The sequence below is a fragment of the Dermacentor silvarum genome, chromosome 1 (genome assembly GCF_013339745.2).
Source record: "Dermacentor silvarum isolate Dsil-2018 chromosome 1, BIME_Dsil_1.4, whole genome shotgun sequence".
In the NCBI taxonomy this organism is placed as follows: domain Eukaryota; kingdom Metazoa; phylum Arthropoda; class Arachnida; order Ixodida; family Ixodidae; genus Dermacentor; species Dermacentor silvarum.
The window spans coordinates 287,536,874-287,552,564 of NC_051154.1; the positions used below are offsets into that span (position 1 = coordinate 287,536,874).

Sequence of the window (15,691 nt, forward strand, 5' to 3'; positions counted from 1 at the left end):
CGGCTTGTCCTTTCCCTCATATTCACCTGGATCGCTGGTATGGCTCCGCGTTCCCTCGTCTACTCCCGGCCTTTCCAGAAAGTTCATCTCAAAGTATGACGGCCCTTACCGGGTTCTACGACAGACGTCCCCGGTCAACTACGTCATTGAGCCCGTTCAGCCATCTACGGACCAACGGCGTCGCGGACGCGAAACTGTTCATGTCGACCGACTGAAGCCGCACTACGACCCACCAGTGCTGCCTGTTCCATAGGTCGCCAGGATGGCTCCTTTTTCGCCGGGGAGTGATTGTAGTGACAAATACCGGCGCCAGCAGAGGACGAAGAAGAAGACGTTTCTTGTTGTTGGTGCTCGCTCTCGCTCCGCTTGGCCGTTGCCTGTTTCTGGCCTTCATAAAAACGCCAAGCGCATATAACCTTGAACGCGTCTTATCAGTTTATTTTCATTGCCGCAGGCCTTGCAATGAAGAGGCAAGTTTGAGCCATAACCATATTTCAATGAAAGCTTATGCTCCCGTAGGCGATCATTAATACATCGGCCAATTTGGCCGACGTACTCTTTCACACACTTCAGCGGTATACGGTATACAACTCCTTCCTCACACTTCACAAAAGGATTCGTATGTTTAATGGAACACCCTGCTTTCTTAGAGTTATCAAAACCAATCAGGTGGCACAAAGTAGCAAGTTTTCTGGGTGCGGAAAAAACCACAGGGATATTGTGTTTCACGGCAACGTGTTTAAGATTGTGCGCCACTTTGTGAGAATACGGAATCACCACGGGTTTGGCTTTCTTTTCGAATGTTTGACCTTCTTCAGTGCTTCTTTTTCTTTCTTTTTTCACCTTTTTCAATAACGCCTCCGAAACTGCGCTTAAAACCGAACAAGGGAAGCCAGCCTTCCTCAATTTCAAAATCTGTTCGTCAAAGCTTCCTTGTGCCTTATGACAGCACGATTTTTTAAGGGCGGATTCGAGGCACATAGTGGCAATCGCACGTTTAACAGTCTTGGAGTGTGTAGACTCATACGGCAACAATTCCTTGCGGGCACGGGGTCGATACATCCAGCAGGAACCTTCGTCAGTAAGGGTTATGTCAAGATCTAAAAACTGCAAGCTGTTATCCTTGGCTAGTTCAAAAGTAAAATCTAAGCCTTTGCCGTGCTGTTTAAATTCAGATAAAATGCCCTGCACAGTATGGGAGTAAGTCATGGGAGAACGTTCCGTCAGTAAAATAAAAAAAAATCATCAACGTACCTAAAAACCTTCAGCACTTTGCCATCGTCAAACACCATGAATAGCGTTCTGTCGATGTCCGCAAGGAAAATGTTGCACAGTACGGGAGCCACACACGAGCCAATACAAATTCCTTTCTTTTGCACATAAAACTGGCCTTGAAAACAAACAGCTGTTGAGCACAGATAAAACTCCAGGAGTGTTATGAAGTTATCCACAGAAATTCCCGCGGTATTCTGAAAGGACACCTGCTTGTTCATCTCAATGCAGCTCAGGACGGCAGCTAACAGTTATTTTAGCGGAATAGAGTAAAAAAGATCAACAACATCTATTGAAAACAAGCATCCTAGCGTCTTAGTCTCACGTAAAAAAGCTATGATGTCAAGTCTATTCCTTACCATGAATGGGTCATCTATAATCAAGGTGTTAAGCTGCTTGAGAAGGTAACGGCTAACGTTGTTTTGCCAGGAACCTCTTTCACTCACAATACATCTGAACGGTATATCATCCTTGTGCGTTTTTGCAGTAAAAATACATTAAAAAAGCCATTCCGTATTCCGTATACATTCCGTATTCTCACAAAGTGGCGCACAATCTTAAACACGTTGCCGTGAAATACAAAATTCCTGTGGTTTTTTCCGCACCCAGAAAACTTGCTACTTTGTGCCGCCTGATTGGTTCTGATAACTCTAAGAAAACAGGGTGTTCTATTAAACATACGAATCCTTTTGTGAAGCGTGAGGAAAGAGTTGTATACCGTATACCGCTGAAGTGTGTGAAAGAGTACGTCGGCCAAACTGGCCGATGTATTAATGATCGCCTACGGGAGCATAAGCTTTCATTGAAATATGGTTATGGCTCAAACTTGCCTCTTCATTGCAAGGCCTGCGGCAATGAAAATAAACAAGCATGTGAAGCAAGGCTTCAGGATACTACAATCTTCTTTAAAAGTAAAGACTCTGTAGCACGTGAATTGTTGGAGGCCAACCAGATTAGGAAGAGAGGGGAAACATGTGTTAGCTCCCCGTCTCTTAATATATACACAAATGAAAGTGTGTTTTTAGATAAGTTTTAGATTCGCCATTTCCTTCATGCATATCTTCAGTGTTCTCATGCGTGCGCATTCATACAATCAGTGTTCCGCCTTTTTCGCCCCCCCTCTCCCCATGGCTATATATTCAACCACCTTTGACCACAATAAACTGTTGAAAGTAGCACCTGTCCTGTCTTTGTTTCTTCCTAATGTGCTGTCACTGCTGGCGCTTCATCTTTTGAAAGCTATGCACCAACTAGCCCCACAACGTGTTTTCCTGGAACACTAAGAATAGATCTCCCAATTCTGTAAACTGCATAGGTTAGAGCACCTAAAGCGGACACATTTTATGTGAGCTTACAACTTACGTGAAATTACTGCAGTGCGTGGCTCAGTTAGCTAAGGCGTTGCGCTGCTGAGCACGAGGTCGCGGGATCGAATCCCGGCCGTGTGCTAGCGTTGTAGTGCACGGTAAAGAAGCCCAGGTGGTCAAAATTAATCCACAGCCCTCTACTACGGTGTGCCTCATAATCAGAACTGGTTTTGGCACGTAAAACCCCAGAAAGAAGAAATTGTTAAAGCGCTTACGAAAGTTTTGCACAATTCTACTTACAACTTAGTGGTATATTTGAAATTGGTGTATATTTCATCCATTTTTGCCTCCTAGTGTTAATCACTGGATATTAACATTTTCTGTTAAATGCAACAAGCCTCGCCAAATTCGCTGCAGTGGATGCCGCGCAAAACATTTCTCCGTTTCCATGGCATCACGGTGCAGTATGTATGGTCACGTGGGAGCCAGACATTGCGACGTTTCGACACTAGTTCCGGCTCGCTCTGTCATTCGCTATACTGCTACATGGGTCCTCACAACCGGTAGCAGCATACGAGGCGACCGAGCGAGTATCGAAACGTCGCAATGTCCGGCTCTCACGTGATCACATACTGTGTCGTGAGGTCACAACACAGTCTCCTCCTGTGAAACGAAACCCAAACTGGCTGTATGAAAGCTATTATATTAAATTATTAACGGTTATCTGAGGCCGGTCACTATTTTTTTCTAGGGTTTATAGATCTAGTACCTCCATTTAAACAAAAAAAATTGATTGTCAAAAATATAACCTCCGCACAACTTTAAGCTGCCGAGAAGAATAAGGGGTGTCGTTATGCGTGAGTGTCGTGTGGTGATTCACATGACCGACCGACTGAATACCGCAGGCGCGCATTGCATGTCGCAACGCCGAATCAGGCCGCACACAAGAACGCTTCCGACGAGATGCTATAGCCGCTATAGCGGCGCGACCCATTGCAGCTCAGCCACGTCGACCGGACTGAATCAGCGATCCGGTGCGTCGCGTGGATCCAACTTCTAACGGCACAGAACCGCGCCGCGGCACACTCTAGCCAGCGGTGCTTTCAGGCACATTGTGACTTTGTGCCGCTGGGCGACCTCATACAGTCAGCCTCCGGGAAATGAATTGACGATTCGATCCCCGGCATGTCGAACCGAATCGTGAGTACTTTTCGTGACTTATAGCCGTGCAGCAAGATTCAGCGACACCGAACAGCGAGTCTGCGACACGCGCCCGTCGCGATTCGACATTGCTGGTTCATGTGACGTCCGGGCATAGAAGTGAATGTTTGTGTTTCCAGACAATGAATCGTACCCGCTACGGGGGATTGGCCGGCGGTTTTACCACTCATCTCTACTTTAGGGGGTATCAGTTGGTTTTACAAGTGCGTGCGTGCGTGTGCGTGTGCGTGTGTGTGTGTGTGTGTGTGTGTGTGTGTGTGTGTGTGTCTGTGTGTGTGTGCGCGCGTGCGTGCGTGCGTGCGTATGCGTAATGTTATAAGCAAATGAAAAGATAGACTATATGTATGGGTCAGATACAGACAAAGAACTTTATTGATGGTACTGAGGGTACCGCGTTAGGGTACCTCCCATTTCAGGAAGTCCTCGTAGCTGTCGCGGGCCGCACCCACGTCGGGGTCGGAAGATCGTGGGCTGCCGCCCTGTCGCAGTCCCTCTGGACAGCCCGTAGTTGCTCTGAGATATCTTTCAAAAATGTAGAAATGAGAACAAAGGTAAGATGAATTTTCAAGCAGAAATAATTTACCAGGGATTCAGTCTCTCACGTTATGCTCTTCTGGAAACCACCGGCGGAGACAAGTGCACGTCCTTTTTTTTTCTCCTTCGCCACTCGTACAGACAGCCCCAATAACTAGCTATATATAGAGCTCCAGCCCGCCACCAAAGGGACGACACGGACATTTTTCTATAGGAGAGATAGTTCCGTGTTGCCACAGCGAACTTCGAGTACTCATGCGAGCGCCACACTATCAAGAGAGAGAGAGAGAGAGATCAGAAGGGAAAGGCTGGGAGGTTAACCAGTCTGAGCCCGGTAGGCTACCCTGCAGTGGGAAAGATGGAAAGAGGACTAATAGATCAGAAGGAAGAGAGAGATAGAAGCGCCAGCCTTCATCGCGTGCTTGCGTGCGTTCAACGAGCGCGCGTTTAGAATTTGTCGCATCAATGATGTAAAGATGGATATCGCGAGCCAAAAATCAGCGCATTTTCTTGATCGCCGGAAGGTGGCTGCCGACCATGCTATTCCCCCACGTGCCTCGTTACAACAGGACGATGCTCCCTCTGACTATAGCTGTAGCCACAGCTGGCAAAGAGACATTGCACTTTTGTGTCAAATTGGACATGACAGCTTCACTGCAGCCAAGAGTAGCCGATAGCGCAGCTCACGAAGGGGGCTTGGACACCATCGCTCACAAGGTGGCAGTCTGGAGTTCACTGACCGCTTCAAACTGCCGCTCAATGTAGCAAATCTAAAGGGGAACCTTCGCATTGTGCGCAATTTCAAGGCGTCACATAAATTATATAACATAACGCAGCTACGTGAAAGTGCCGTTTGAAGAGTGAAAGGGAAATAAAAAGAAGGTTTCTGACTTGCCTTCGAACGATGCTCCGAGTTAATTGTCCTACTTGGTCACACAGGCGGCATGAAAAATTTAATTGTGAGATTTAACGTCATAAATGTATGAGGGACGCCACAAAGGAGGGCTGGGGATTATTTCGACCGCCTATTTTACGCGCACTCGAAACACTGTACACGAGCGTTTTTGTAATCCGAGTGCATAACACTCAGAGCAAGAAAACAATAAACCGCGGCTGTGTAGCATTATGAGCTCAAAAGCTCGTGCTCAATCTAGTCCTCAGTAGATGTCGACGTGTAGGACTGCGAACGTACTTGAGAAACACCAGCTCCGAGTGGTGCGAGCATGAGAAACACATAAGGTGTTATAACTGCCTGCTACAGCCTTGCACTCCAACTGCCGAGGTCTTATTTTTACTAAACGCCACAGTAGCCGGAAGAAGCTGGGCGGACAAACGGATAGCTTTCACAAAAAAAGGAACCCAAGGAGCGCTGGGTACCATGTCCCCCCCCCCCCCCCCACACCAAATGGTCTGGAACTACTCCAAAATTTCGTCTCAGCAATTTATTTTAATATACACCTTGTTCGAGTGACATGTACAGCCTCCCGAATTTTTAGCTATATCGCGCGAGCATTCATCACGCGTAAGTTTTGTGCCTTTAAGCGGCTATAATCAACGAGACCGGCATGAGTACTCTCAAGTGCACTAAGCACTCGCCTGCGCAAGAGTCGTCTAATGCGATGTTCCCTTCAGAACGACGTACGACCATATTATAGTGTTCTCGCGCGATATAGTTAAAAATGCGGGAGGCTGCAGTGTACGTGTCGGTACTTAATATATCCATAAAATTTTACAAGGTACCACAGTCTCTCGGCATTGTTTTTAATAATAATGAAGCCAGAACGGCTCAAGATGGGCGGGCATCATTGATCAGCAAGCCACTGTGCGCTTCCAATGTTTAAACTAGCGTTGAAAGCTGTTCTTCTGATGAGACATTCACATTTAAATAGGTCTTCAATCAAGCTGCCTGAAAAAGTTACAGGTCGAGCGAAATGCTCGCCAAGGTATAGACATATGCGACAAACTGCATGATTTAAAAAGGCAGAGCACAAATACGTTCATGCGCCAAAAACCGCGACAGTGCTTGGAGAGAGAGAAAGAGATGACATGTCTTTACTTAAAAAAATAATGGGATCGGAAAATCCTGCAAGTGCCAGGCGGAGGGCAATTACGAATCCACTTTTGTCAATTGAAACTGAGCACCCTACTAAACGCACACGCAAGATGACATTTATACACAGAGAATAGGCCACTGCACTAAAGCTGTATCAAGCAACAGCATAGCTGTATATTATAGTAAGTCGCAAATACAACGCAGACAAATGAAAACGCCAGGCGTATGTTGAAACACAATGCGTTTTCAGTTTTCTTTGTCCTCAGCTGTATCTCGACCTTAGCTTTTACGTGTGATATTAGGCCTGCATTGTTGGAATTCGAGCTGTACCTCGACGGTTCTCATAAGCTGTGATTGACGGATTGATTGAATAATTGATTGATTGATTTAGAATTACAAAGCTTAGCAAGTAACACTGCCAGCTTCTACACAACGCTGCATCGTTGAACGAGAGTATATACTTAAGCATGCGCTGAGTGAACACATTGCATCAGTCAGACAGTATTTCGTAAATACGGGCACAATTATGCCACTAGAACACAAAACAAGCACAAAGGACAAGAAAGTGAGTTCCAGAGATTAACTGCAACATGATGCAGATATTTCCACGAGTATGTCGCCGAATGAAACTCAGTACGGTACGTTACAATAGCCAAGCGTGCGTACGCTTGAAATAAATAACTAACGAATATATAACATAGAGAGAGAAAGCAAAAATGATAACGATACTAGAAAGAGACGAAATAATTGTTGCTGGCAATACTTCAACACGAGATATCTACACTTTAACAATTAGGGTTCTAAGAGCAGTTTATGGCTCCGATTTGTCCTTCCATAGCATGTGATTTTGTTTCTTTTTGTTGTATAATTGTACAACCGCAGTCATTTAGGCTGTTCAGTGCTAACAATTTAACAAATCAACCGCAGATTTACCCCAAGGAACGACTAATATAAATCTAAGTTCAGGATAATTAGCGGCCAAGCACGCAACAAGACAAACTGCTTGCCAATTCTTGCGTGCGTTTTTTACGTGACCTCAACCGTTAATTTCACACTATATTTTTCACATAATTTCGTTCTCAACGCAGTTTTTCATCTTCCCATACAATGGACTACATTGGGCATCGGAGTAGCAGGAACGGTCTACACCGCCTTGGTGAGTTTATGCTGCTTAAATCATATTCGGCACATAGAGGGATTCGCATTACTTTCGGGAAATGACAGGGCTTTCCTTTCCGGAAAATTTTATCATTTTACCGTGGCCTATTTGTGCACAGCAGGTGAAATATACACAACTGAAAAAAAAAAAGAACTAGCGTAGTTTGCACTGTAGGCGCAATGCTAAAGAGACAGCGGAGCTGATGGGCACCTAGGTAGTCCTGGCTTTTGGGCTAGGCTAAGCACTACTATGTCATCCTCAGCATTTTCACAATTGATTGATTATTGATTGATTATTATTCGATTATCGATCAGCTATTGATTGGCTATCGGTTGGCTATCGCAAGGTATTGGCTACGTATTTGGGCTAGGCTAAGCACTACCAAGTCATCCCTAGAATTTCCTGGAATTTATTGATTATTGATTGATAATCTAATAACTATTGATTGGCTATCGCAAGGTATTGGCTACGTATTTGGGCTAGGCTAAGCACTACGAAGTCATTCCCAGCATTTTACGGTATTCATTAATTTTTGATCGATTATCGATTAGCTATTGATTCTATCGATTGGCTATTGATGACTGACTAAGCTTAAGAAGTCCCGACCATGCTTAGCTAGACTTAGCCAGGCTCAGCTTCGCTTGTTCACAGGGGTATGCCATTGCGTTTTGACCCTTTCTGCACGACCGCCAGGATCGGCCCACATTTTTTGTGGACGTCTAACTGAATGACGGCCGGCTTAAACAGCTCCGCTGTTGAAAAAAGATGAACAGGTAGAAAAAGGTAGATGATTGCTTCCGGAGCTGCAGATCCAAAGGTAAATATGAAACGTACGTAGCTGAGGGTACAGGGTACGACGACAACAGAAGAGGTGTTTTTTTTTTCACGAGTTTATTACCTTGCTGCTACCACGCATAGTGCCTAAGGTCATTTAATTAAATAAAATGCAGATCCAAAGCCCATGTTGGAATCTATGCGAAGTACAGTTATCGTGAAACGGTTAATTAAATGATCTATAACTAAATGTCATGATGCCTACAATTTTCTTTATTTTCATATTATACAACTTGTAATCTCATTCAATACGTTTATGCACCACACAGGCCACAACTGCAAAGTCATGCGATTTTCAGGTTTTTGCACTACACCGTTCGCAAGCTATGTCAAAATGAAAACACCGGTACACGCAGTCGCGCACTTTCAGACGTATTGTTGTCATGGAGATGAAGGCGATGGTTGATGTTTTTCGGAGCAAGAATAGCGAGGAGAAGTACATAGTCGTATGTGCAGAAAGAAGATCGACAAATATGTAATACAGTCGAACCCGGACATATCGAATCTGAAGGGGATCACAAGAAAGTTCTATATATGTATAGGTTATTCAATATATCAAATAGACATTTTATAGAAACTCTTTCAAGGGAATTTTACTGCAGTTCGTTGTACAGAATAATTCGTTATGTGTGGGTTCGATGTATCCGGGTTCGACTGTATACCCCTTGTGTCACTGTGGCACATACCCCTTTTGGGGCATATGCTAGCAATGGGCACATACGCCGTATAGCCCGGGAAAGGTGGTAGGTCAAAGACAGCACATTTCAAAGAAGCTGTTGACAATATCGTGTGCTATTCCATAAAAAGTATGTGTGTATATTAGAGATGCGTACGAGGTGACATTATGTATACATGTTTTGACTGGTTGCGCACAGCAGAGGTGCGCTTACGCTTAATGGCACTACTTTGGAAGTCAGCATTCTGGTCAGCATGCAGTTCCATTAAGCCTGTTTGCTGGAGCTTGTGTCTGGCATGCATTGAACATTTTGACGCACACACACACACTGTATATATATATATATTATCTTCCGAGGTACTAACCAACGGGTACGAAACTGCGATGTGCTAGGCACAGAAACCTTCACTTTAAAATTGTTCTGCGCGCAGGAAGGCACAACATGCAGCTTAAGCTTCTTTAAACAAGGCCTTCTTAACGAGGTCATGTCCAAAGGATCGAAAGGAACTCGTCCGGACTCGGCCAGATAAACGACCGGTTGTTGTGCCTTATGTGCCCCTCCTGTCGCACCTCTTCAATAGGACGGCCGCCTGGTGTGGTGTCCCTGTGCTGTTTTCAGCGCCGGAAAAGCTGGCTCGTATGTGCCGAGCAGTCAACGACCGAGAACACAAAGGTCCTACCTTTTACCAAGAAGCACGGCATCCCTTTTGATACGTGTAGTACAGAGGTCATTCACTGCATCCGCCTGTCATATGGCAAATGCTACATCGCCCAGACGGGTCGTTATATTAACGACAGATTGGGAGAGCACCGTGTGCAAGTCCGGGAAACAGCGGGATCCGGTGACTAAGCGGACCATTGTACACGATGCCACTGCACACCTATATTTAACAGCACACGTGTTCAGGGCAGGTGCGAGGATGAGTAGTGCGGTCTGATTCTTGAAGCTTTCGTGCGTTCAAAAGGAAAACGATAAATGTGCCAGCACAGCTTCCATCGCATTGTCAATGAAAGAATGCGATTACTTGGGTCAAAATCTGCTTGCTATGCACCTATTTTGAGTGGCTTCAAGCACGTGCTACAATTCACGTCTCGCCATCTATTGGCGTATGATCTGTGAATGTATATACATATATACCCGCACATTTTCATGTAATAAGATCAGTTGAAGACTAGCGTCCTACCTGTTCTTTCATCTTTCTTCTTCTCTCCAATTTTTCCTATTTCTTTACAGCGCTGGAAATGCATGAAATGTCGATATTCCAACTAGCCCAGCTGTCCGCTTTAAGAACAGCTCTAGAAGCATCCATTTGACCAGTGAAGTCATTTTCGGTGCAGCGTGACGGCAAATAAGTTCGCGGTGTTCTTCGATTGTCGCAGATCGACAGACGAGACTGTCACTTTTAACATAAGGTTGCAGAACATTTTTTTAAATAAAAATAAAATAAAAAAGTTTAGTCACCTTATAATGCTGATGGCTACCCCATTTCATATAGTATAGTAAAAAATGCATATCCAACGCACATGTGGAAATTTATGTGATGCGTAGCCTTAGTATAACGGGTAATAAAATGGTGCACGACTAATGGCGATGCGTACAGTTGTGTTTACGGGCACCATATGCAACGTGTAATCTCATGCAATGTTTAAGTTTGTGCGCCGCAAATGTCCCAATCTAATCTTAGTGCAATATTTATATTTATGCACCATACCATTCATTCGCCATACCATTCATAAGCCGATGCACAGTGTGGGACGTCCACTCACCGAGTAGCGAGGACGACGGCGAGAATGGCGGTGACTGGTGTAGGCCCAGAGAAGTAATTGAATTGAATTGAGAAACGTTTATTGTAAAAAGGAAAGTGTGCTGCACTGGACTAAGGACCCCACCCATAGAAGTAAGACACATACCTTACTTCTCGGTGGCCAGGTTACCCTAAAGCTCTGCTTGCAGCTTTTTCAGTGGTCATCCTCGCAATCTTTTTGTTGCTGAATAAACTCACTTCAATTCAGTTCAGTATATAAATATATGTAAGGATTTTATACAAACAAAAAACTTTGTGAATACGGGCGCCGATGTTCTTTGTTTGGAAAGGGTTACACAGAAGTTATGAGCACATAAAGCGATGGACCATTACCCGCACTGACCCGTAGCATTATTTCCGCAGGGCGGGCTTCGAGGCGTCGTGTGGACAGACTGCATGCAGGCCTTGTTAATCCTGATGGCGCCACTGACAGTCATAGGAAAAGTGATCTATGACTCAAGACATCCGGACGTCTCGCTCAGGCCTCTGAGTGACATAAATATCAAGGAATACGCTTTCAAGTAAGCTCCTGCCAACACTATTCAGTTGTTCTAAGCACGAATAATGAAAAAGAGGAACGTATTTGCCATAAGCATTATTGAAACCTATTACATTTGCGTGACACGCAATGTATTAGAAAGTTCCAGCTTTTGCATGATGCGCGATATGTTTCTTGGTACGCGCTACTTGAGGACCACTGCACGTGCACGTCTTATACCGCTGACTACTGCCGAGTTTACTGTGATTGCGTAACATGACAGCGCCCACACCAGCTCCGAGCGCGTGCTTAGATGGATCTGAATTCACCATTGCTCGCCGTCGTGACAGCAACAAATACATGGTAAAATCAGTCATCGCGTAGTCCCATCTCACGCTGAGGATATATTGTTAGCCATGTTTTGTCATTATTATTAAGATTAGCTGTTTGTTTTGACGCTTCTATAGGCTCAGAGAGACGGCACCGACCCGGGAAAGTTCTTCGATTTCCGCCTAACAGACGGCGCCAGACCATTAGAGTACATGATGCGTTGGCGAGTCAGAAAACTGTAACAGCCTAATTCTCCACTGCATCAGTAATTTACTTATCTGTTCAAGAGCGCTACGCAATGACGGTATGCTACCAGATGTGCGGCGTCCGGTTTGCTACCCAACGTATGTGGAAGGGGGTTAAGGGATGAAACAAACAAACAAGCAAACAAACAAACGTGCCGGATGAAGGCACTAGCAGAGCGAACACGTTGGGTCGCCCATCATGCCTACAGTCAGTCTCGGAGACGAGTTGATTTCATTAATTTAGTAACGGCCGCGTTGCTTGTAAGTCGGTGACATACGTCACATATGGGCGTGTCTGTCATTCAGTAAGAAATAAGTAGGCTTCCGTTAAAGCCACCCCTAACGTGATGTGGCGCACAAAATTAAGCCACAACACTGCGGGAGAGGCACGATGGCATTTGCAACTTCAACGAAGGGTCAGGTCTTTGGAGACGACAATTCCAGACACTTGAGGCGTTCCAGTAAGTTTGTGTTTTGGTTTGAGAGAGCACGCGATGTATCCATTCTGTGGTAATACGCAAGGTGGATGAAAAAATTGCGCATGCAAAATATTGTAGCACTTGGTACGCTTCAAAGGCACAAGCTGCCGTTGAAGGCTTAGGAGAAGAGGCCGCTGGCGCTTGGTACGGCACGCTACGACTTATGTTATCAAGAAGACGCGTGTGTGCCTTAAAGGCTTGCCAAGAATTTTAGACGGCAGGGCCAACCATCACTGATAACACACTTTTTAACGCTCACCTGGACGAACAGTTTTTTGACGACGTGTCCGCTTTTATCCGGTACCGGATGCACGAAGCTCTTCGTTTGCAAGGAGTGGTTTGCCATTCCGGTGCCTGAAGTATCATCTAGTTCGCTATCGTAGTTGGCCGACACCCGTTTGAACGAACCGTTCATAAGCAAGAAATTTCTTCACAACAGACACCGACCACTCCTTATAATTAGACTGATAATAAACTGTCGACCAATCGCAAAGTAGCAAGGCTTACCAACAAAAGCTTCCTGAACTCTTTCCCTGTTTATTTGCAATGCCGAAAAGCCCATCATTTGGCAGTATTTCAAGATGTATCTCCACAGTCGCTAAATCTGACCACTTTTGTTTCACCTTCCGCATTGCCTTGCCTTTAGACAATCGTTAATATGATTATCTTAAAGATACTTCTAAAGAATGATCGCCTTTATCTATATCGTATTCAGAAGATATTGTATCGCTGAGAGAAACTTCATTTCCCAACGCTTATACTTTTTTTCCTGAACTCCTCAGTTTCTGCAATCATTTAGTCGCTTGAACACCACATTCCGTAATACCACAATCAATCTTTGTGGCTAGATGAAAATGATTTATTGGGTGTCTTCTTTCGTGCGCGCATAGTATAATGAAGTTCCAAGTTTATAAGCAAAAGGCATATGACACCGAAAAAGAGTACGTTGACGCTTTATTTTTTATCCGCTGCTCGGTGATACGACTAGTAAGCTTCCGAGTAACTTTAGTAAACCGGACGAATCTTGCTTTGCTGAATACAGTGCAAATAATATTGCCACATCGCGTCATCTCAGACGGCTCAAATATTTCTCTTGTGGTTCTTTGGTCATTCTTGCCTACAATTACGCAGCCCTCCAAATTCGATCTGCAGCCCCTGCGGTGCACTGCCGAATTCCCTGCTATTCGTCGCCTCACACGTCTTGCCTTCCAAAAAATACATGCCAGTAGAGCTCGTAAACATTTCTTTTTCTGCACACGTACTGTCAAGGAAGCGCCGCCGCCTCTTCGTGACATCATGCTCTGCACCTTTTCTGTACTGCATACGTTCTTCAGAAGATGGCGGTGCTATCCCTGAAAGCCTACCGCTGCTGCATGCAGTAAATGAGTACCGCGTCAGAAGAATTGCGAATCCGTGAGCCACCGCATGGCTGTGCGTGAATACTCAGCACACATGACGACACTACTAGTGCTTTGAGGCAATATTTGTAACATGGAAAGAACATACTGTGGGGCCTAGGTAATGCTGAACGTCAGGTATAGCACAAACCGGACCGCAGGACTGCAGACTCTGTCTGCGTCTCTTCATTCCTGGGTGCCCGTTTGCGCTTTATATACCTCAGGTATTGTTACAGGGAATTTAGAGTGCTGCATATAAGTCGTCACTGCAGGCCGGGGTTGTATACCAGGTGTTAATCATGCTCCTTTTTTCAGAATAAATTATATATATATATATATATATATATATATATATATATATGTGTATGTATGTATGTATGTATATATTATCATAAGAAGCGAACAAACAATGACACCAAGGACAACATAGGGGAAATTACTTGTACTTGCTAATTAAATTAAAGAAATGATAAATTAATGGAAATGAAAATGGATGAACAAGCAACTGTCCGCGGGTGGAGAACGATCCCACGTCTTCTTTATGCTGTAAAACATAAATACCCCAGAAAGTTGATGTGAAAACAGCTCCGCGGCAGTTCAATGGTAAGAGCATCGCACGTGTAATGCGAAGACGTGGGATAGTTCCCCTTGCCCCATGAAGTCATTACTTAAGTTAATCAGTAAAAATTCCTCGCATGTTGGTCTCCGCCACTGCTATGTTAACATGAGTCAGCAAAAATTCGAGTTCCATTAACACGCGACATATAAGATATCTGCATAACTATATAAAAGGTAAATGAGCGAATGAGGGAAAACACGAATCAGTGCAGGCCTGAGACGAATTTTACGTAAGAATTCCTGTTGACCGAAATGGTCCTTGTTTTTGTTGAAGTATTCAGCGTAAAAAAAAAAAAAAAAAAAAAAAACTTCCACTTGGGACGAGACCAGCAGGCCTAGCTTGTCTGACATGTACGTTTTTTTTTTCTTTCTTTTTGCGTTGACTCTTTCGAGACGAATCCAGCACTTTTGCTTGTGTGGCTTCTCGTGCGTCTTATAGTCGTTCCGAAGCTCGTAACGACCTTCGCCAACAAGATGTGGTCCTGATGACTAAAATTATTGACTAGTTGCTATTCGCGCCACGCTGTAGGGCAGCGCTCAAGGCTCAACGACTCAATTCGAGCGTTGCGAACAAAACAGTCAAAAGAAAATGAGTGTGAAAATAACACGATCACCATACAGCGTTCCCTCCAAAGAAACGCCCTTTCCACTACGCTCAGCACTAGAGGGAATGAAACAGCTGTACGCCCCCGACTTCTGGAACGGGAAATGCCAGAGCGTTAATACAGGAACTACAAGTTCCGATCTCCAGGGGCACGAGAAGCTCCAGCTGCTTGAACAACGTGTACATGCGAACTGGTATCCTGGTTGTGCACGGCGCCAAGACCGTTTCAAAGTAAGCGCCAAACCAGATTTGTGTTAGCAAGTGTTGGAGCTGATCGTTGTTGCTGCATTGATCGAAACCGATAGCGGCTGTATAGCGAACGAAAAAAAAAGCCTGAATGGGTCTAACGACTACCCTTTCTTTGTCTATATACTAATATACGCTGCGTATGTGCAGTGAGCGAGAGGTATAAGAGGAATCGGAAAGGTTCCAGTTTTTGTTACAACCACATGTAGTGAACAAGCAATGAAGTCAGCGAATGGATAGAGGGTCTTACCTGTTCTTCGCAATCGTTAAATCCGTACGTCAATTGCGAGAGTCCCAAAGTGTTCGTATAGATTTTACTGCGGAAATTACCCCATGAGCAGGCCACGATAGGCTACGCGCGCTACACGCGCTACACGCGCTCTCCGCGACGATACACCAAATGCTTAATTGGGTTGCATAGCCGGCCCCTACA

At 44.8% G+C, this 15,691-nt stretch overlaps 2 protein-coding genes across 2 annotated transcripts in view; one reads left to right on the top strand and one right to left on the bottom strand.

The window, feature by feature from the left end:
* LOC119437195 (zinc finger CCHC domain-containing protein 24) overlaps nt 1-15,691 on the bottom strand; it is a 280,965-nt gene that overhangs the window by 102,040 nt on the left and 163,234 nt on the right. The window lies entirely within an intron of this gene.
* The window catches only part of LOC119437194 (sodium-coupled monocarboxylate transporter 2), a 114,094-nt gene that overhangs the window by 49,086 nt on the left and 49,317 nt on the right, over nt 1-15,691 (top strand). Inside the window, exons 4-5 of the mRNA XM_037704251.2 lie at nt 7,476-7,543; nt 11,225-11,382. Coding sequence (XP_037560179.1) covers nt 7,476-7,543; nt 11,225-11,382 — 226 coding nt within the window. The remainder of the gene's footprint in view (nt 1-7,475; nt 7,544-11,224; nt 11,383-15,691) is intronic.